This window comes from Anser anser (genome assembly GCF_964211835.1).
Source record: "Anser anser genome assembly, chromosome: 3".
Taxonomy (NCBI): Eukaryota; Metazoa; Chordata; class Aves; order Anseriformes; family Anatidae; genus Anser; species Anser anser.
The window spans coordinates 12,109,512-12,132,208 of NC_139722.1; the positions used below are offsets into that span (position 1 = coordinate 12,109,512).

The 22,697-nt window shown below is 35.1% G+C and overlaps 1 protein-coding gene across 5 annotated transcripts in view; it reads left to right on the forward strand.

Annotated features, from left to right (window-relative positions):
* The window catches only part of SMC6 (structural maintenance of chromosomes 6), a 33,253-nt gene extending 13,626 nt beyond the window's left edge, over positions 1 to 19,627 (forward strand). For 2 of the 5 annotated variants that reach the window (XM_083827967.1, XM_083827968.1), the window contains exons 14-28: positions 124 to 288; positions 1,581 to 1,759; positions 4,036 to 4,237; positions 4,372 to 4,486; positions 6,255 to 6,415; positions 6,843 to 6,978; positions 7,938 to 8,018; positions 9,856 to 10,026; positions 11,011 to 11,148; positions 11,913 to 12,058; positions 12,742 to 12,867; positions 14,927 to 15,032; positions 16,217 to 16,369; positions 17,863 to 17,960; positions 19,149 to 19,627. In XM_083827967.1, the coding sequence (XP_083684093.1) occupies positions 124 to 288; positions 1,581 to 1,759; positions 4,036 to 4,237; positions 4,372 to 4,486; positions 6,255 to 6,415; positions 6,843 to 6,978; positions 7,938 to 8,018; positions 9,856 to 10,026; positions 11,011 to 11,148; positions 11,913 to 12,058; positions 12,742 to 12,867; positions 14,927 to 15,032; positions 16,217 to 16,369; positions 17,863 to 17,960; positions 19,149 to 19,260 (2,089 nt within the window). In that variant the 3' untranslated portion in view covers positions 19,261 to 19,627. The other 3 variants (XR_014581169.1, XM_083827969.1, XM_083827970.1) reach the window with 3 other exon arrangements.
* Positions 19,628 to 22,697: the final 3,070 nt, after the last annotated feature.

Here is a 22,697-nt window from a genome sequence, read left to right on the forward strand (position 1 = left end):
AAAAGTTTTAAGTACATATCAAAAGTAATATTTTGTTAAAACTTTTATAATTTTAACTAAAATTAAGTAAACCCTACAAATTATCGTGCAGTTTTTAAAATACTGAAGTGTGATCTCTTCTAGTGCTAATAGGATTTCAGATCCTGAAAAGTTGGAAAAACAAAGGAAAATTGCACAGTTAAAGGAAAAGTTACAGGCATTTCACGATGAAGAAGTGATGATTGGCCAACAGATGGATCAGTTTCAGCAGGCTGTTTATAAACATAAGGAAGAACATGCTAAACTTAGGTAAGTTAGAGTTATCTTTTACTTCAAATTATGAGAGATCTTCTCTTAAACACCTGCATTTCCTTGCATTCCTTGAAGTATTAGGCTTCAGTTTCTATATTTGCTTTTGTTTGTTTGTTGTTTCTCTTTCCTTCCTAGTTTATCTTAGGAATTGCTAAACTTTTCTCCGCCGAGCATGACTAAATTCAGAAACTTTTGGAGAATTAACAAAACTGTTCTGTTATTAAAGGTGAAAGGTAATACTAATTTAAAGCCTGGTTTAAATCCATGCTGCAATTTGATGTCCTTCTTTCTTCCCATCGTCTGTCACTTATTCTTTTATCATCACCCTATGGGAAGACTATGATTTGCATTATTTTCATGTTTTATATGCTAGTAAATCCCAGTATGATGTCATAAGATCTATAACATGATGTAACAAATTATATACACTTAAAGATAATTATTGTATCTATAACTAAATGTAAATTTATAGAGACTTTAAACCACTTGCTTCAAATGTCTATTTAGCTCATAAATGAACTAGAAAAACAAAGCATTCATATGCTGTGATTTGGAAACATGAACTTGAGCAGTGGTTACCGGAGGGGGTTATGGTTATGTTGCCATTTATTGTTTAAAGAGATTTGAGAATTGTTGCCCATTACACATGATGTGTTATTCGAAACATCTTTTACCAATTATCAAAGCCAATATTTTCTTTCTTCTGTTGAAGACCTTTGTAGAAGAGGGTGAAATTGAAATACGAAAATAGAAAGTTATATTGATCTTTTACTTTGTTGTCATTTTTTGTTTATAACGTGTTACTGTGTAAACAATGTACGATACAAATTTACAGTTTGTTAGGTGTCTTTGTGTAGGACAAAATTCATCTTAGAACATTGCCTTGCTGTTGTGCTTTTTGCTTCAGTTGTTTTTTTCACCAAGTAAAATTGTTTTTCAATATGTATCTCTAGCATTCTGTACTGCTTGATATAATTTTGATGCTTTACATCTGCTTTGGCATTTGTATCTATGTTGTGCTTTTTTCTTGGTACCTTTCACCATGGTAAAGTCATGTAAAACTATGTTGCAAAGTGGCATCTTCTTGTGTTTTTTTTATTTATTTTTTTGTCTTATGTTTCTTAAAGCTCTAAAATAATTGTGGGTTTGTAGCTAGTTGTACTTTGATGTACTGAGGTCTTGTCATGCTATCCTATTATATTAATACTTGGAAAACAAGACCATAATTATTTCTCTAAAATTACGGCTTCGTAAGCTGTTGCTACTGAAAAAAAAATCTCTTCTTTTAGGAGAGAAGACAGTGATATGAAACGAGAATTGGATGCTAAGCAGAAACAGCTGAGAGAGCTGAGAGATAGTAAAACAAATATCTTTAAAAGATTTGGACAACATATACCGTCATTTCTTGAAGCAGTTGAAACAGCCTATAGGCAAGGGCACTTTAAACGCAAACCTGTTGGACCTTTAGGTAAGAATAACAGCTGAAAAATACAGTTTTTGGAATATTTCTTTACAGGTTTTCTTGAAGGGCTGCTGCTGTCAACAATGAACTTTTAGAAAAGCTATTTGTTATTCAGGGAGTTCAAGATATATCTTTCTTCTGTAATTCCTGGACTAAAGTTTTTATTTTGGTAGACTATCTTTTGCTTCTGTCCTTTTGTTGTGGTTTAACCCGGCTGGCAGCTAAACACCACACAGCCGTTCGCTCACCCTCCCCCCTCCCTCTCTGGGATGGGGGAGAGAAACGGGAAAGTGAAGCCGGTGAGTTGAGATAAAGACAGTTTATTAAGACAGGAATATAATAATATAAGGAATATAAGGAATATAATAATAACAATAATAATAGTAATAGTGATAATGATAATAGTATTAACAATAATAATGTGTAAGAAACAAGTGATGCACAATGCAATTGCTCACCACCCGCTGACCGATGCCCAGCCTATTCCCGAGCAGCCGGCCCCCCACCCCGGCCAGCCACCCCTATATATTGTTTAGCATGACGTCAGATGGTATGGAATACCCCTTTGGCCAGTTTGGGTCAGCTGTCCTGGGTCTGTCCCCTCCCAGCTCCTGCTGCACCCCCAGCCTGCTCGCTGGCAGGACAGAGCGAGAAGCCGAAAAGTCCTTGGCCTGGTGTAAACACTGCTCTGCAACAATTAAAACATCAGCATGTTATCAGCGCTCTTCTCATCCTAATCCAAAACATAGCACCCTACCAGCTACTATGAGCTACTTAACTCTGTCCTAACTGGAACCAGGACACCTTTTTATCATATTGTCTAGGTAAAATCTGTTTTTCCTCATTTTGCAGCTGTTTTTATTATGGTATTTTAAGCAGTTACAATGTGAAACTTGCAATCCCTCCAATTCCCCCACAGCTTCTTAACTTTGGCTTGGTTTCATGGCTTGTTACTGATCTTGTTTTAATTCATCCCTTCAGGCTTTCCCCTATTTCTGGAAAAAAATGAGTTTGGGGGTTTAAAAGGTTTCCTGCTTTCAAATTTGGATGGCATGAAAGGCTCAGTTATACTCAGGAAAGGGCATCTGGCTAGACTGTGTGATACTAGCAGTATTTGTAGGACTTCTGGGAAGAAGTTTGGAGACTTTGTGAGATTATGCTGTCATCATAGAGCTGTTCCCCTCCGAGTCTGGGTAATTTACTTCTGAAGACATTTTAAATCAAAAAATTGTTTGGCTGTCATGCCAACTCTCCAATTGTTTATTTTGTGAAGATATTGTGAAACACATTTCGGAAAGGTGTTGCAGAGCAGGAGAGTTTTGAGTGGAATTCAAACGTTTGAAGGGGTTTGTCACGTATCATAAGGTAGGGAGTTGTGTAGCTGAGGACTTTGCTCTTAGTTTAGGTAGACCGTGCCAACAGGAATTCCAGGGGAGAACTGAGTCTGATTGTAAGGTCTTGATGCTGCTTGCTTGGTGAGGCGTGTTGCAGGAAGGTCTTTTCCTTCAAAATATTTTTACTCACCAATGGAGGAATAGCTTATGATCAGGATGGATTGGGTGTTTCAGTGGTGTGTTGCAATGCAGTGAACGTTTAAAAGCATAGAGTAAACAGGTATTAGAAAAGCAGTTTTTCTAGTTCATAGGTCTGATAAAAATCAGGGAAATGGAGGAAAAAAATCCTGCTTGATGTACTAAACAACAACAGCAACAAAAAACTCACAAAAACTGTTCAGTTTAATTATTGAAAAAATACAGTTGAAAGAGTCAGTTCTATGTGTGGCTGTCAGTGTATCTTATCTACGGTGTAGGTACTTGGAAAACTAGGTGTTTACTGCAGGGTGGGGATGTGTGAACTCTGCTACTGATGACAGGTGATACAATGGAAATCCTCATGGTAACTTGTAGCATAGTTTTCCTCTGCCTTCACCCTTAGAGCAGTTAATAAGCAGTCTTTGCCTTGATACACTCTTGCTCTGCTGCCATCAAATTAGTATCTTAATGGAGTTATGGCCTCTGAAAGAACTTCTTAAAACAACAAGGACAAAAAAAAATGTAGGCCTCTAGGAAGACAAATTGTCTGTGTTGTCAGGGTAGGTTGTCTGTTGTGGAGCCATTTCTTTTTTAGTGAACTCTTTTTTTTCCTTCTTGTAGTAGAGGTTTATTTCAGACTCTTTAAAAAGGAAAGAAAGAAGAAAAAAAACCCACAAAGGTAAAAATGCATTACTTAAGTATATGTTATGGAACAAAGCTCCTAAATCCTTGTCTTTTGTGTTTGTTTAGGTGCTTTCATTCATCTGAAAGATGCTGAACTGTCGTTGGCTGTTGAATCTTGTTTAAAGAGCTTAGTTCAGGCATTTTGCTGTGATAATCATAGTGATGAAAGAGTTCTTCAGCAACTGATGGCAAATCATTATCCACGTGGGTTTAGACCTTCAATAATTGTAAATAAATTTCAGGATAAAGTTTATGATGTTACACACAAGTAAGTTATGTTTTGGATTTTGTTATATAGTTGCAGTGGTTTAAATCGTTATCAGTTCAAAAGAACTATGTATAATTCTGATTTAAAGAATTTCATGTGAAATTTATGTATGTTGTTGTTGTTCTTTTTTTAAGAGGAGTTCATCATCCAGAATTCCCATCAGTTCTCACAGCATTGGAAATAGATGATCCAGTGGTTGCCAACTGTTTGATCGATGTGAGGGGTATAGAAAAAATCCTGCTAATTAAAGTAAGGCTCTTCCCTCCCTACTGGCCTTTAAAAAAAGGCAGTATCTCTTTGTATAGTATATATCCAGTTCCTCCTCTGTTTTTTGTCTGTGACAGGCAGGTAGAGGTGTGGTGACTTTTTGTTTTTGTCTTTTTTTTTTTTTTTTCCATCCCCAGAAGCATAACTTACAGACACACTGAGATGAAGTCCATGATGGCTCTAAAGACAATAACTGCAACAATTATCTGTGTTACAATGCAGTCCATACACAGATGCCTTTCCACTGAAGGGTTCCCCGTAAAGCCCCTCTTGATATTCAATAAACTGTCAGTATTCCACTTGGAACACCATTTTTTTATCATGGGAGAGACATAGTAAACTGACAACCCATCGTGGACCTTCTTTCTAGATTCCTAGTTTTCCAGTCTAAACCGTCTGTGTGCCTCTGATCAGTTTCCTAATTGCTGGCTCTTTACTAGTTGATGGATTTAGTATGTGTCAGTTTTGTGTCATCTGTGTGTTACCAAAACTTGCAACCAACCCCTGCCAGTTGTACCTAGCGAGTAGCAGGCTTGTGCTTGAGAGTTCAAAAGCTCCTTTTTGGATGTTCACTCACCTACACCTACATGAAATTATCTGTTGTCTGAAAGTGTTCACAGCCTAACTTATTCTTCACCTACCACAACAGCCAAAGCCACTTCAGTTTGATCTATGCACTGTTAAAACGTTTGAGATGAGAGGGTGCAAAGAAATATGTTTGTGGTTTAAGAAAAAAAGTTAGTTATGAGGAAAGACTTTTCTTTTGAGGTAACTTGCAACTAGCATTGTGTTAAGATTTTGTAATTTTGATAATGTTTTTTGATCACTATAAAAGCATGTTAACGAACTGTTTCCTGTTGTCACATGGTTTGCTTTTTTTTACATTAAAGAAAATGTATATTTTAATTAATTTTCTGCTACTACTGAAGATACAAATTCCAGCAGATAAGATCATAGGTAAACTGTTCAAAGATTAAAATAAGATGTATGGTTGTCTTTATTTTTAACTTTATTTACTTAAAGGAAGGTATTTCATGAGCAGCAGAACTAATGACATTTGCATTTTTGTGGACTGTTTTTTCTCTAAAAAAAACTTTTCCCAGTGTCCAGTCTGGCATTCCTACTGGAAGAGACTTCTTATGGTCTGCCTAGTCCAGAGCCGACTGGCTGTTTAGCACATGTCTGTTACTGAATGGGATACATAATGGCTGAATCTCCCATCCTTTTCTTTTGGCAGGAATACTAGTTTTGTTCTTCCTCCTCTGCTTTAATCAACTGCTGACTTTCATAACGTTATCACCTTTGAGACCTACCTGAACAACTGAATCTGAAATCTGGCTGTATAAATGTTAATTTCCTCAGACAGAGGCCAGACTTGTGGCCACTTAATCTGGCACTAACAGTAGTTTTTACCAGCAGATTTCCTCAGCCTTTACGTAATGTTATGAGCAAATTATAAGGGATTGATCAGACTACAGAATTCACAATTTAGAGACTTTAGTTGCCATTTTCTTTTACTCTGGTACAAATTTAAGTGGGTTATTTAAGAACACAAATGTCTTATTCAACAAAGAAAAGCTGATTCTTGACACTACATACTCTAAAATTATTCCTTCATTTCTGTATTTCTTATTTTTCATTAGGAATGTAAATGATTTCTGAGTGAGAGAACTTATCCATTAGTTTTAAAGTAATATCTTTAATTATGATGGATTTTCTATAGGTATGATAAGGCAATTGTGTCTTTCAGAGTAGCCGTAAAGCTCGTGAGGTAATGCAGTCTAATAATCCTCCAAGAAATTGTAAAGAAGCTTTCACTGCTGAAGGTGATCAAGTATTTGACAGACGATACTATTCTTCTGACTACCACAGACCCAAGTATCTCAGCAAAGATGTTGAAGGAGAAATAAGGTTAGCATCTTGTAACATTGTGTTTCTAAAAAGTGCATTTGTTGACACGAATAGCAGAATTGCATGTTTGCCTATTTAGATGTATGTGCATGAGAGACATCCACCCTCCACTACTCTCCTGTTTCTCCATTTTCTTTCTGGGATTTACACTTTCCTTTTTGACAACTCTGGACTCTTGAGAGCTTTGCATTGCTATTTCAATGCCTTTACTTTCAAAATGTTAGTTTCTCTTTAAAATATGTTTGGATTTTGTGTTTAGAGCTGTGGTATTTCTTTATTGATCAGCAAAACCATCCAATGCATAAGATTATAAACTTAAGATTCTTTTTGTGCTTTTGTACCTTTTTTTTTGTCACTTGTTAATTTATACGTGCATGTCTGTGTTTTTGTATGTATATAATATCTCAGTATCAATTTTTTTTCCAAGTCATTTGGAGAATGAAGTTGCAAACAGGAAGGCGCAGTTGACAGCATGCCAGCGACGTTTGTATTCCATTGAAAATGAGATTAGGCAGAACGAAAATCATCTTCATCGTCATCGACAACACCAAAAAGAACTACAGGTAAAAATAGGTGTTTTGTTAATCTTTAGACACCAATCATTTTTTTCCGATTTCACTTTGACTTCTGTACTATATTTTGAGTGGGTGATATATTTTCAATATTTATGCTTACCTTTGTTCATTTAGCATTTGTGCAAAAACACAAGGGTCTACGTGCTAGTATCTAGAGGATGTTTTCATTGTTTAGGACAAAGTGATTCAAGTCGTACCAATCGTGGCATATGTTGCTGTTGTTCTGTATAGTATCTTTTTTTTCCGTTGTACTAAATCTCACAAATTAAATCTCTACTTCTTTTTTGTGATGCAAGAAAGGAGTTGGAAGGAAGTTGCTGCAATATTTGATACAAGTTTCTTTTTCCTGCTTTCTCCTTTATTTCTGTTGAGTCTTGCCTATTAATTCCTAGAATCTTGTTTCTCTTTGTGCTCTTCATTTATGTTCTTTACATGTTTTAAGAAATTGAGTGTTTCATGCTTTTAAACTTTGGCTTAATCTGATTTTCTGTATAAATCATTTTCAACCGTTAGTCTTTGTTTTCTGCGTGACTTCCAGTTTTGGTAGGTAGGATATATATGTGGTGGCTAACGATGCTACTGTTAGGCAGCGTAAGATGATAAATGCTATATAAGTAAAATACTAATATATACTACATTAAGTAAATTACAAATAAGAACCAGCAAACAAGCAGCACGTGAACTCTTATTAATTTGATGAAGACAAGTATTTGAAGGACATGAAATATATTTTATTCATGTTGAAAGGAAATGTAGTAATAATGATTTTAGAGTGCATGTTACTTTCAGGGCAAGTTCTGCCTTATCAAAATGGATTCCATAGGTAAGTGGGAAGAATACTCTTCCCATGGAAGCAATGAAGCTACAAGAATATATTACTTTCTATATCGACTTCAATGAACTTATATGATCTTTTCTTATAAGGTAAATTTAATATATTTTTCCAGATAAAAATGAGAACAACAAATGCAGAAATAGCAGATCTTGAGAATACAGAAGAAAACCAGTCAGTGGACATCCGTGTATTGGTAAGAAAAAATTATTGAATTATGTCTAATAAGGATGTGAAATTTGTCTAATGTGAAATGTGAAATGTGAAATGTGTCTAATAAGGATGTGTCTTTGAATGTTGATAATGATTTAAAATAAGAAACAACTAAATACTGTAGATTACCATCTAGGGCACAAGTTGGATAAAATAGTGAAAAATGTTATACTTAAGAGAAAGTCTACAATTATCGCAATGGTAGTATTTTTGGTGAGTGTTCGTTTATTTGGATTTCCCTCTATTTCTCACCTTCTTCAAACCGATGGTACTGCAGGGTTATGGAAGACAAGGTGGTGTTATAAAGGGAGGTTCTGTGCATTTTCTTTCATCATTCTAGATATGCAGTGCCATAAAACTCTAGGTGGGGTTGGGAAGCAGTGATGTAGATTTGGAGGACAGAAGTAGCATCTTAGAAGCATAGATGAAGATTACTCTTTACCGTAAATTATGTCACAGCACTGCTTCTCTGTCCTGTATCCACAGTTTCTTGGTTTATGGTAAACTCATCAAGCAGTTTTAAAGTTAAAATCCTAAGGAAGGATTGTAGTATTGTGATTCCTACAAAGTGCTTATCCATATGCTCTTAGAATGTATAGTTAGTAATTTAAGAATAGAGTAAAAATGTTTGGTAATCTATTATAATTTGTTTGTTGGTGGCCATGAAATTTTAGCTGTTACTCTGTAATAAGCTAATGTCTACAAACAATCAAGGTCTTAATTCATAGAGTCAGTCTGACAAATGCTGTTAATAACGTTGACTACAATTGTTTTGGTTAAATTCCATGCGAGGGGATCAGTGAGAAGGTAACTTGTATAACCTCGTACCTTTTCAGTAAGTTGTCTTTCAGCATGTGAACATATTCATGTGAGTAAACCCTTCAAAACATACTCAAAAAGTAAAGGATTGGTAAATACAGATTCTGTGAACTCTTATGTTTTGTTTCAAATCTTGTTTTTTGTTGGTTTAGGAAAATGTACATTGTTTGTCCTTTAAATGAAATGGAAAAGATCATATCTTGTTGTAGGGGAGTGTCTTCCTATTTTTTGTAATTGAAAAAAAAATTGGACAATTATTCAACAACAAAATTTTTATTGTTGCCTTCTGACAATAGTCTTATGCAGCTGGTAGTTTTACATATTTACTTCTCCTTAGTCTTTTCTATGATTTTCATTGGTGTTTTTTCTGCACTTTCTGATCACTTCTATGTATTATTTGCTGTTCTTTCACTTGTTATTTCTTTCATTCCTATGTTGATTTCACAGTTGTCTGATTGTGAAAAAGAATTTTAGCACAATACAAGGTTCCATTTACATCTTTTTTCTGAAGTTTTGAAATATTTGTCTTTTCAGAGCAGAAAGTATATATAACAGTGATCAGTTAGGAATGGTGTAATTTTCTAGGGAACAGTGAAAATCCACTTACTCTTCCTGTATTCCTCTGTATATGGAATGTACATCCTCTGTCACAGATCCAGAAGGAAGCCATAATGTTCTTTGTTTAGTAAATTACTGTAGTAAATCATCAGCGTGGCTAATTCTTCACAAAATCCTAGCCATCCCAAGTTAAGTCACCTTAATTTTCAGTCAGATAAAGAAGTTCCACATTTTCTTTTGCTATTTGATTTAGTGGCCTCCAAGAGAATTCATCGGTCTGTTCTTTTGAGCCTTCGTGGCAATTACACTGAGCTGTTTTTATTCTTATTAGAGAGCTTAGAGTATTGCGTATACCCTGGTAATGATAATAAAATGAAAATCACGTAGAGTAATGTGCAAATGTATGTACTCCTTTTGCTCTTCATTTTAAAATATTTTGACAGGAAGATGTAGCTGAAGAAAATAAAAAAAAGATGGAATCTGCAAAAAAAGAAATGCAGGAGCAAAGCAGAAGAATGGAAGAACTGAACAATGTTCTCCAGGAGGCTGAAAAAAGATTTGAAGAAATAAAAGAAAAAATTCATCAAGTAGAAGAAATTGCTGGTCCAATTAAGGTACCGATAACTCCATATTGTATTTTTTTGTTCCCTTTGTGTGGCAACAGGAATGAGGTTAAACGGAGGCAGGAGAAAAGAATATGTTTGTTCCTAATACAGTTAAGAGCTACCTATGAAAATAGAAATAGGGCGTTCCCTCCAAAGTATGTCAAGAAATAAGCTTGGCAGTATTTTGAAGATAATGTTGATTGTTAAGTATAGTTGCTATAATATTTCAGGTTTAAAGATAGGTTATTTTGTTTTCAAGTGGTTTTAGTCAGGAATTGAAAAGGAAGGAAAAACAGTTTAATTGAATTTCTCCTTTAAGTGCATCGTATCTGTTTTGGCTTATTCGTTTGTTTCTGCTAAGGCCTGGCTAAGAATATGCATAATTGGTCAGTTTTCAAAATAGATTTTGTAGTTCTGTATGGAATGGTTGTTACTCTTTGAAGTTACATAATCACAGAAGGTACCATTATATGGTTTTGATTATTCGAGGTTATAAAAGACACCTGGAAATCACAGAGAATTAACAAAGCTTGAGATAGTAGCAAATTAAAGGTAAATGCAAAATTTTGGTAGTGGCAAATAGAATCCTGATAATCTTATGCTTTCAAGAATTAATGGTTTGAAAATGAAAATAACAGAGTCCAGCATATAAACAGTATTCTAAAGTTGTAGAATGAGGAAACTTGTATGGAAAGAGGAAAAAGTCAGAATTATCACTGTAGGAATCTCTTGTATGCCTCACATAAATTGTGTATTGATATTTAGTCAGCTAGAATTAAGAAAGCAAGAGCAAACAGAAAGGGGCAGGAAATAGTTAAGGAAGGCAACTGAAAAATATATTAGTTACATTAGTTATAGTTAACTATTGTGACAAAAAATAAAATAGAAAACAGAACAGCATGATCACCTGTGAAAGGTGTGTATATATTTGAGAGATGCTTAGGAATCTACCCCATACAGTTCACTTTCACATCTGGAGTTATTCAAAAATAGGATGAATTAAACAAAGCGGACTCGGAGGTGGAAAACAGAAAACGTCGTTGGCAGCACTATGAAGACAGAAAGAACGAACATTTGGCTTGCATAAAAAAACATAAAGAATTACTAGCTGCCAAAGAAAAAGAATTAGAGGTAGGTTTGTTTATTTTTAATGGAAGTTTTATGGTCAGGATCCTTCAAAAATTTGGTAATAAATCATTGTTCTTGTACAACGTACAAACCATGTTAATGCTCAGTTAAACTGAGTATTTTCTTAGCTGTATTCTAAATTGTTCATATCTAAATCAAGTAAAATTCACTTTGTAGAAATGAATCAAGATCTCTTTGTCTGGCAGAGCACCATCTCAGTCTTGATAGATAAGTTAATGGTTATCCATCTGGGACTCATTTTTCTACTTTTTTGCAATGCAAAGATTAGAATGCTTTAATCCTAAAATACATATTTTAAGTTAAATTGAATAGTATTGTTTTGCTTTTTGGATGCTAGCTTTTTCTCTTGTACAGATCACATGCCTGATCTTTTGCATTCTTCACTAATCTGTCTGTACTGACGAACTCTACAGTCACATTCCTGAAGACTTTTGGAAGATTAAGCCCTGTTGAAATAGGGTGCATTTAGTTCCTCATTTAGATGTATTAGATCAAGAACTGTGAACGTATGAAAAATTCTCAGATGGGTACAGTTCTTAGCACTGAGGTAACTACCTACATATGAACATTTATAGTAAAATTGTTGACAATAACAGTAATTTTGCTGTAATGACTGTACACAAAGAACAATATGAAAACTTCCTTTTTCTTAGAGGCCTTGTTTTTTCCATGGGACAAAATATTTGTTGCAAAGACTAACAGACTTTTTAAACCAAGTAACAATTGAATTTCAAACATTACTGTAGGAAAAAACTGCACAGGCTAGGCAAATCTACGCAGAGCGCATAGAAGTCAGCAGAACTGTTAAGAGTCTGGATGCCGAAATGAATCGCTTAAGAGAGAGGATAAATTCAGAAAAAAATCACCATGGGAACAGAGAAGAAATAATACAGTAAGTCATCTTTAATGTCTGTCTAGTTCAGGTAAGATGGAAGAGACTGGGGAAACAACAGTTTTCTTACACTGAGTTTATGCGTTTTAATACTTAAGTGATGTATGAAGACTTAGAAACGTGCTGTAATGATTGTACAGTCAATCAGTACTGAATGGTCTTAGGAGAGTTGAACTGCCCCTGTAGTGATCTTACACAGGGTTGATACTCTGAAGTTACTAATAATCAGACACTTGCTCTTTTAGTATTTAGAGGTACCCCAGCTATGACTAGGTGGTGTGAGCAAAGCTCACTGTTGCTCTGGGATGCACCAAGCATTAAGCATGCTTCTAGTTTGAGTAGCTAACGTAGAATTTAGGCAGTTACTTGAGGTTTTGACTGCATTTCAAGAAAACAATTTCAAGAAATCATTCCTCTTGGATATGGGGAGCCTAATCATTATTTCTCCTTAGTGTGAGAGCTTCCATTTAAAAGGAAAACAAATAGAGGTAAAATGTAATAATTTGACTTGTTTTCGTTCATGAAAGATGGCTTTCCTAACATGCTGAAATGTTTTTAGCTGTAACTTAGAGCCTCACAAAACATTTTTTGTGTGAATGTTTTGGTTATTAAATTGTTTTTCAGCAATTGCTTGGTTTTAATGTAATGCATGCTAATGCTAGACTTTCTGTTAATTAAAACAGGCAATTTCTTGATGCAAAGGAAAGATACGAGGATGCAAACATTAAAGTAAAGAACTTAAAGAGATTTATTATGCTGCTGGAAGAAATAATGACGCAAAGATTCAGAATATATCGACAGTTCTTAAGGTAGGTTAATTATGCTGTAATTTCAGTTTTCAGATGGTTAGTATGTAGGTATGTATTTCTTCAATAATATCTTTAGAAAACAAACAAACAAGTATTCCACACATAAAATTATGTTTTATTATAATTTGAATGAGGAGCTGAAGAGCTGCAAAAATGTTTTCTTTTGACTTGCTGGCAGAGGTGTGTGGTTCAGTGGTGTCTGAGATTGTATTCTGTGGCCAACAAAATAAACTGGTAATACGTAAATTTTGCCTGTACTCCAGAGAGTAATTTACAGAGCAAACCCATGAGAATTAGGTATTTTAAAGATGGTATTCATGATGGTCTTAGAGTTAAACCTGTTTCAGAGCCTAAATGTTAATGCTAAAGTTATAGATCCTTATCACTGGAAATTTTCAAGTATGAGGCTGACTGATATCTGTCACACATGGTTAAGTATACGTGAGATTCATTTTGACAGTACTTTTTTTGATTTTTCTTCTGCATTCTTGAAAGTAGGGATATTTGCTTTAAATAAGCCAGCAGGTATTAGACAGTTTGAGGAAGCTGTGAGTGCTCTGACACGTTTGACAGATCATACAGATTACCTGATATTGGACAGAACAGGGACAAAAATGATACTTTTTTTTATTTCAGGTCCCATAATACTTCTGAGGTGAGGCAGTGCACAGCTGATGAATCTCCACCAAGTTCTAGTGATTGTGTCAGCACAGCTACTAGTCCTTTGCCTTACTTTTGCCTTGCATAGTTTTTTAACCTCATCTTGCTCCTAGTACCAATATGATTGTCTGACAATTTAGAGTCTGCCTGGACTGACAGCTGGAAAAACAACATAATCAGTTGAGGCTGCAAATATTTTTCTTCACACCAAAGGCCTCAGCTATGCTTACTCAATCCAAGACAGTTCTCTTTCAGTACTGGTTCTGGACAGTAAAATATCAGCAATATGCTAACATTGAAATAATCCAGCCTATCATTCATTTTCATTAAGTCTAGTTATCAGTGGTATGCTCCCATAACTTCATTGCGGGCCAGCCACTCTTTCTCTGTCCTAAGCTGAAAAATCTTTCAAGACTTTTATTCAGGTCCTGTGATTTGACAGCTTTCTCTCTGACAAAGTGTCTGTACTGGGAATGCACCACTTCTTTCTTGCTGCAGTCCCTTACTATCCTGTACCATGATGACTTCTTGGTGGCCTCTGTTCAAAAGGACTGATTTTTTGTCTTTTCCAAAAATGCAATGCAATCCTTTCTTGTTTATTTTTATTTTTTTTTTTCAGTAGAAATTGAGGGATATCTTTGGTTCTGCTTTTTGTACTTTTCAGTCTGGGATTTGGTTGGGATTGCCAGTACAATCGTGAGAGATAGTAATGATCAAAAGAATCCTATCTTTTGCATTGGAAGTATAGAAATGCCAGTTGATAAGTTTGTACCCCCAGAATCTGATACTTGCCTTTTGGGGCCTATAAGTGTCAAACTGAATCTTGTTCCTAGTGCTTGAATTTGAATATGAATCATGGAATCATAGAATGGTCCCACTGTAATGTGTACTAAAGAACCATAGTAAATTCTTGGAGGAACAGTGTTGTATTGTCTGCTGGAGAACTATGTACTAGAATTGAGGAAGGAAGGGAGTGCAGAGGGAATCAGCAATGTTTAATTCTTGGAATCTAGCAGAGTCCTTGTAAATTCTTCACTATGCTAACTATGCAGTACTAACACTGGATAGGGAAATAGTAGTGAAGTCTGGTTATTTCGTGGTGAAGTTGTGAAAGAAGCATGTCAAAAGCTTCTGGTCGATTGAAGCAGGGATTAAATTTACAGAAAATATAAACTCTGTACTTCTGGATTTCTACACTTGTTACGTAGTGTCTGTAATTTCTCTCCAGTGCTAGCTGCTTGAGAGTATAATGGATTTGGGGAAAATGCTATTAATGGAGTAGGGTTTAGTATTTGAGATGATGATGTGAAACCGTTGATTAAAAAATTTGCTGTCACTTTTTCAAATGTCTTAAAACTTGGTGAGCTAATGTTTGTTTGCATGGTTTAACTGATTTAAGGCTCCTTTCTTTACGATGCAAACTGTACTTCGACTACTTATTACGCATTCGAGCTTGCTGTGGAAAAATACTTTTCGACCACAAGAATGAGACACTTTCAATAACAGTAAGTTATTTGATATTATTTGAAGCATGATAATGTGTGTTAAAATAGTGTGGGTTTTTTTGTTTGCTTTTAATGTCAGCTGCTAGAGCATGTATTGCAAAGAATAGAATAAATTGTTCTCCCCTCTCCAAAAAGTGATATGCCAAATTGTAGCACACTGTTGAAAACAAGCAAGAATAAAGCCAAACTGTATCATTGTCTTAAATGGGGATGTTGCTAGATACCGTGGAATAAAAGGAAGATTTACTTTTTATGATTGTGTAATGTCTTATTGCCTTTAAATGGTTGATGGCTTCAATGTTATGTTTTCTCTTTGTATTCTGTAAGTTTGTATCTTTTAACATGCCTCCCAGAAAGTCTTAGTCAGAGAGTATTTATTTATTTTTTCTGTGGGAGACTTCGCTTTTAGGATTTGAGGAGGAAAATCTGTAGTGATGACACAAATACTTGTTGACACTCTCTTCATTAAAAAGGTGAAGGATAGATACCCAAAAAATTCAACTTCATATTTTATGGATTCAGTTTATTGCCTGTCTTTATCTTTTTATGTTTTTGTGACTCATATTTCATGTTTATCATGCATGAGATCTAAATATAGTCAAGGAAGATTTTAAAAAAATGAAAAAAAATCTTTATTTTCCTGCTTAGTTCATAAAAAGTAACATAATTAGCAAGACAAGAAAATACTTAAGTTTAATCCTGAATGGAGAGTGCCACAAGGTGTCGTCATAATTAGCGGAAAGGGAATGACTGTTTACGATTCACTTGTTCTGGTAAAGAAACTTCCTCCTTTAAGCTACTGTTGTGAATCAATTACCTGCTTTTCTATTAGAGCTGGTAGCCAATGGATTTTACTGTGATATAATTACATTTGTTGACAGTTATTTAATCTGTTTAATAGGTATTAAAATAGAGAATTGAATAAGGAAACATTGGCAGAGTCATCTATTTAATCTGTTCAGTGTATCTTACTATGGTGGAGAAAGTTGTAGTGATCCCAGAAATGTGTTTTAAAATGGCTAGGAGCCATTTTGTTCTGGATTCTTTCTAGAGTGGCAGTGAAGTACATAAGCTGCTCCTCAAGTGATCTCTCTCTGCTCATATGTAACATGTTTGCAGTTAAAATAACTTTTCTTTTAGGAAGTCTCCAAGTTTAAAAAGTGTTGTAATATTTTTATTTCAAGGTTCAGCCTGGAGAGGAAGACAAAGCTGCCCTTAACGATGTGAGATCTTTATCAGGAGGTGAACGTTCCTTCTCAACAGTTTGTTTCATTCTTTCTCTGTGGTCCATTACTGAATCTCCTTTCAGATGCTTGGATGAATTTGATGTCTACATGGTATAGTTTAAACTACCTTTGCTATTCTGATTTGTATAAATTAGCAAAATAGTTGAGTTGTGACCTGTGGTTGGTTAGAACTTTAAAATACTATAGGTAACAGTAAATGATATTAAACAGAAGTGCTCGTTAGGGGTCTTGTTTACTAAGCTTAATGAGTTTTTTTTGAAGCTTAATGTTTTAAAATTGGCTCTGAGAACTATCATGTTACTCTGCAGGCTTAAATCTCAGTTCAGCAGAAAAATCATAAAATAAAGCTTTTTACTTCCCCAGGCAGTTACTGTTTTTGTCACAGATTGCCTCTGTATGTTGCTGTGACCGTCCTTGGCTTATCAACATGCCTTGGCTTATCAACATGCCTTGGCTTCTACCAGTTTTGAGACTGATATAAAGATATTTATATATATATATTTATATATATATATATCATAAAAATATAAATATGTATGTATACATCTTTTTCAGACCTAGAAGGGAAAAAAGGTGGTGTACTTTATACATAAAGAATACCAGGAAGGAGCATATGCGCTTAAGGTGGTCAAGCAGACATATTTCAGTGTGTGTGTCTGTGTGTGTGTTAAATGACTGAAGTTTCCCTGTTGTAGAACCAACGACATAATCATTGATTCCACAAGGAAACTTGAAAAGCTTAGGTCTTATCTTACGAATTAGTTGTACTGAAGTTTACTCATCTGTCCAGAAAACAGATGGGTAGTCAGAACTGTAGCCCTGCAGAGAACTTTAATGTCTGTTATTCTGTAAGTAATTCCTCAACACCTGTCTTTCTACTGCTGTGCCAGTAAGCACACCTTAATGTGTTTCTGTATTACATCTGTAGTCACTGTTGCTGTAATCCTGGAGACCCACCACAAGAGGACCCCATCAGCCTTTTTGTAAGGGAGATAGCTAAATTCATGTGTGACACAGTGTGGAAGCAGAGCATTGTTTAACCCCTGCTCATCATATCCTCACATTATACGTCTTTTTCAATAAGGCTACACAAGGGAGTTTTTAGAAATAATAAATAAATAAAAAATCAGGCTACATAGTAACTTAGGTTCCATGCAGCCCTTAAATCCTTTCAGATAATTTTGAGGCAGGAATTTATAAGAAATGTTATTCAACTAAAATAAAGTTCATCTTAGCATACCAGTAAAGAAGTACTACACGTGTATATAAAAGCTGGTAGAAAAATAATGTGAGTTGGAGTGTGATTGTTCTGATAGAAGCCTTCTATTTTGCGTGTATATTAAAAAATAAAGTTTAAAGATTTCCCAAACTTCAGTTCATAGCTTTTAGAATTTAACCCTAGTGTTTCTCCGGTGTCGTTTTTGTTTAGCTAAGCTTTACTGTATATGTATTAATTCAGGTAGGTCTTACTATTAAGATACCTTCTAACTTATTTATTACTAGGTAGTTGTCTTAATCTGTGCAATAAGAAGTCAGTGAAGTATACAGCCAGTATCACTACCTGATAAATATTTTGTCTTTAGGACATGGTTAACAGAAGAATTGCAATGGATATGATTCTGAAGGTGGCTGACTCTCAGCATCATCGGCAGTTCATTTTGCTCACCCCACAAAGCATGAGGTAATAATGTTGTGTTGTATTTCCTAGTAGAAGTAGGACATGGAAGTTGTATTGCAAGGAGTATCACTTGAAAGAAGGAAATCTGAGGAGATGAGTTTTTGTGATTTTCAGTGGTAGAACATTAACAATTAAGCAGTTCATCGCTGATGTTTTTAGGAATTTAGGAGAATATTTTTCACTTTTCCATATGTAATACGGTAGTTCAGTGAAACTTGAACTATGTAAAGTAGAGGAGCTTTTTGAAATGTTTCCTTGTATAGAGCCAGGTGGGCTCCTGGTCTCCCCTCAGAAAACTGATAGAACATTTTGTGTTTTTCTAATTTTCCTATTAATATTACTGTACTTTTAATAGGCTTATATTATTTGAGTTGACTTTTTTAAATCTAGAAGCTGATAGCTTGCTTTTTTTTTTGTAGCACCCAGATCTTTTTAAAACAAACAAACAAACAACAGTCCTCCATATAATTCTGTGGTAAAGCTATGCCCAGTTAAAGGGACAGTCACTGTCTAACCTTATGCATACAATTCTTCTCTGCTAGCCAGAAGTAATCAGTGAAGCCTGCAGAGGATAATTCTTATCACATTTTTTTTTCCTGCTAAATATACAAAGATCTTAAGCAATCTTCAAAATGAGGTTAATTTACTGTAATTATCTTGCCTTCCTAATTCCTGGGGGGGGGGGTGGAGGGGGTGAGGGGTGTTCTGTTACTTAATGGAAATGCTTTGAGGGAATTTCTCAAACTATTCAATAAAGTAGTAGGAGCTATCACTGGAGAAGCCAGTATGTATGTTTAGTAACTTCATTCTTAGTATGATGAGAGTAATTATACATGTGTAAAGTGTGTGCCACTTCAGGATCTGTAAGACAAATAAGAACCATATTTAATTGTTACTTAAGTTGGAGTTTTTCTTAAAAAGTACCTTTTCTGTAACTAAGGTAGTCTAATTGTTAGAAATCGAAGTATTGAGATCTGTCATTGAAGATCTGTCACCTGAAGCTTTTATTCAAGTCTTGCTCCAGTATTGGTTCAGTGAAGTCAGATCTTCACCCCATGCTACTGTTTTAAAAGGGTCCAAGAAAATAGATGCAGTAATTTTAAGGCCAATATGTAATGGAAAGAATCAAATGGAAATAATAAAATTTGTGGAGAAGATGCACTATTTAAATGATGCATACTTTATTTTTAGTTCTCTGCCTACAAGTTCTCGTATTCGAATCCTCCGAATGCAAGACCCTGAAAGAGGCCAAACACAGTTGAATTTCCATACTAGGAATGAAGAAGAAGAGGAGGATCACTGAGTATAAAGTGTATGAATATGGCACAATATCGAGGGTAAATGTACACTGATGCTTGTAAATTCCAGCTGCTACTGCCTGTTGCTGGATAAGAGGCTCTCTTGTTAAATACGCTCAGGAAAATAAGTAGTTCCTGTTTTTTATTTTTTTAATCTCAGAACTACTTGTATGTGATCATATAGCCCAAAGATAAGAACAATTTTCATGATATCAACTGAGCATTCAGGATTTTATTTTAACGAACAACTATTAGTTTTTCTTTTCTTGAGGGAAGGACAGAAGGTGGGAGAAAGGGGGATATGACATGTATTTTGTATAACTGTGGAGTACTATTTTAATAAACTATGGGAACTAATACTTGTGACAATGATTTAGTGTCTCTGCAGTCTTCAAACTGGCCTTGAGTTTAAAATTTGAGTTTCTAGTTAGCTCTGCTTTATTTCTTGAACATGTGCTAATACATGCAGTAAAACATTGTTTGTTTATTTATAGTGGAACCACAGCAGCTGAACATGTAAAACTATTACTTCTTTCATAATTCTGAATTTTCATAATTTTGAAAATGAAGAACTTTTTTCAGTTTAATTTCTGAGCAGGAAAAGGTATTGATTCCTAAATTTTATAGGGACTAGCGTGTGTGTGTTAGGACATGTGCTTATAAAAACTAGCAAATTATGTCTTCATAATTTTATATTCTTAATTCCAATTCTTGCACAGACTAAGTTTGCAGGTATTCATTATATTAACAAAATGATGGGAGTCCTTCAATATGGAGGAGCAATGTGGCATAGTTTTAAGAAATAATATAGTAACTTATAGTAACTTTTCTAGGTTGTGAGCTTCCCAACCCACCCCACTCCCCCACCCCCCGACTATGCTTCAGTAGTTAAAATAAGATTGAGTCTTAGTTTTAAAAAATATATATTTATTGGGGGGGTAGAGGGAGATTTTTCAGACTGCCACAAATTAACTTTCCTTCTCTCCTGTTCTCCTCTCTCCATGAATTTGCAATTAATGGGAGCTGTTCAGAAACAACCAATTTAGAGTTCTGCCACTAGGCATAATTCTTTTGTTTGTTTGTTTTTGGATGATACAGGAGCCATTAAGATTATTGAAAGAACAGCTCTACAGTTTCCAGAATTATTTACTGAATAGCAACTCCTCAGTAAAATATCTTTACAGTTTAAGTTTAAAATTGAATTTGTAGCCGAATTTAGTTTTAGTCATTGGCTGGTATTTTGTGTTTATTAAATCTGTTTAGTTTTTACACAAGTATTTATTAAATTTGTGGGTGTCTCTAAAATATGAAAACTAGCTGAGAATTGAAGGAAATAGGCTAGAACTGCAGTTGGTTTTCTTGGTGCATTCTTACTTTAGAAATTAAATCTAGTGATTTTTTTTTTTAAAGACTTTGAATGTTTATTTCTGAAAGCTTAGGGGAATGGGCCAACACCAGACTTGCAGCACGCTTGCCGTGTCTAAGAAGAGGTTGCTGACAAAACAAAGCCAGGCTTTTCATTGAAGCGTATGGCAGGGGAACAAGAGACAGTGGCCCTACATTGAAATGTGGACATTCTGACTAGATAAACACGGGACGGGTTGTTCATGATAAGGATATGAGGCATTTAAACATATTGTCTTGACGGGCTGTAGAACCTCTATCCTTGGAGGCTTTCAGTTTCTGAATACTGCTGCACCTCCTTCAAGCAAGGGATTGCACTAGAGTTCCCCAGAGGTTCCTACTCAAGGATCCCGCAATCCTGTGATAGAATGAAATGGAAGATACTTACAACTTGTTTAGAATCATGTGAAAACAGCATGGGAGGACACAAGCAGATTGCATACTTGGCAAAGCTTTTCTGGAATGTGAACCCAGCTTGTTTTTTGGGGTGAGTCCACAATACTCTTAAATGGTCTTGAACCACCTGTTCAGTTTGACTTGACTTTATGCTGGAACCGGAATATATTTCAGACCCTTTTACCATGAGAACTGATAGAATGGTAAAGTTTTATTTCTTCCTGATTTTTTTTCAGCTACGAAAAAACAAAGCAAGAGTGCAGAGGCAGGCAGGAGAAAAATGTTTATCTTCATTATTATTTTTATAATGGTTTGCAGGGAGAAAAGAGGTTAAGGAAAATTACCACGTTCCTACTGAGCTAACACTTGAGATTTCTCTCAAGTTTTCTACAGACTTACTTGAAATATTGGAGGAACTGGCAATGACTCTGGTCTTTGATTCAAATCATATCCTGTATTTATTCTAATCTACCATTGTACTTGAAGAAAATGTGTGCTTGGCTGTATAATAATTATAAGTAACTGGTTTCATGATAGAGGATTAGCTCTAAATAAACAATTACTGAAGCAGTTGCTTGGATACACTTATTTTTGCAGCGATCCTACTAAGGTCTCAAAGCTATCTTCTTCTTGGTTCTTTGAGTTTACTATACCAACTACCTAGAGATGGTGATGTTACATTTGAGACTATGTTTGAGCTGTTGACCATTTTGGATGGCAATGCAGTCCTTAAAGGACGCATTAAAGTAAATGGAGCCTGTCAAACTACATACATTTGAGATGCAGGGAAATGCGGAATGATGTACTGATGCCCTAATAAGTATGTGGAAGCAAAAGATGCATAAAATCCCAGGATTATTCAACATCCTCTCTACCATTAGTAATTTAAGCCTAGGTGGAAACAATGGGCATGTCATACTCAGAGGTGTGTTAGATTTTTTCAGAATTTTTATTTTTAAGTTACAGCCAAACATACAAAGTATACTGTTATTTAATTTGCCAAGGATACTACCTGTGTAGTCGAAGTAAAATTCTGTTTTTTTTAAAAAAATAATGTAATTGAAACTTCTGCATTTTGTTGTTTGGAATATGAGGAAAATTAAACAGGAGAGGATGGCTGTGGTTGTGGTCGTTATTGTGGTCATGACTGATTCCCCTCCCTCCCCCCCAAAATATGTTTGTTAGCAAAGTCTGTTAAGCAGTGTGGTGGTTTTCCCTCTATTTTAAGGTGAGCTTCACTTTTAACATTTGAAAGTGGAGAGTATGATTTGTTTTGTCATGTTTTATTGTCTGATTTTTAGCTATTGGGAGTACTGTCTCATTTCATAAGGCAAAGAAGAAATATCAAACATGCAGTAGTGAGCTTCTCAGACAACTTTTTTTTTTTTTTTTAAAAACCTACAAGCAACGGCCTTTATTTAAAGCAACTGGGAAACCTAGTATATAGGAAATATTATCTGCAGTCTGCTAGTTCTCCATGCTTTCCCATGGCTGTGTAGAACTCATACTTGTCACGGTATAGACATAAACTTGATTGCATGTAGAATTGAGGACAAAAGGGGGTTTTTTCGACTACCTCTTCTCAATAATCATGCTGTAAGGTTAATTTATCAATAACAATTTTTTGATAATATCTCTTTAT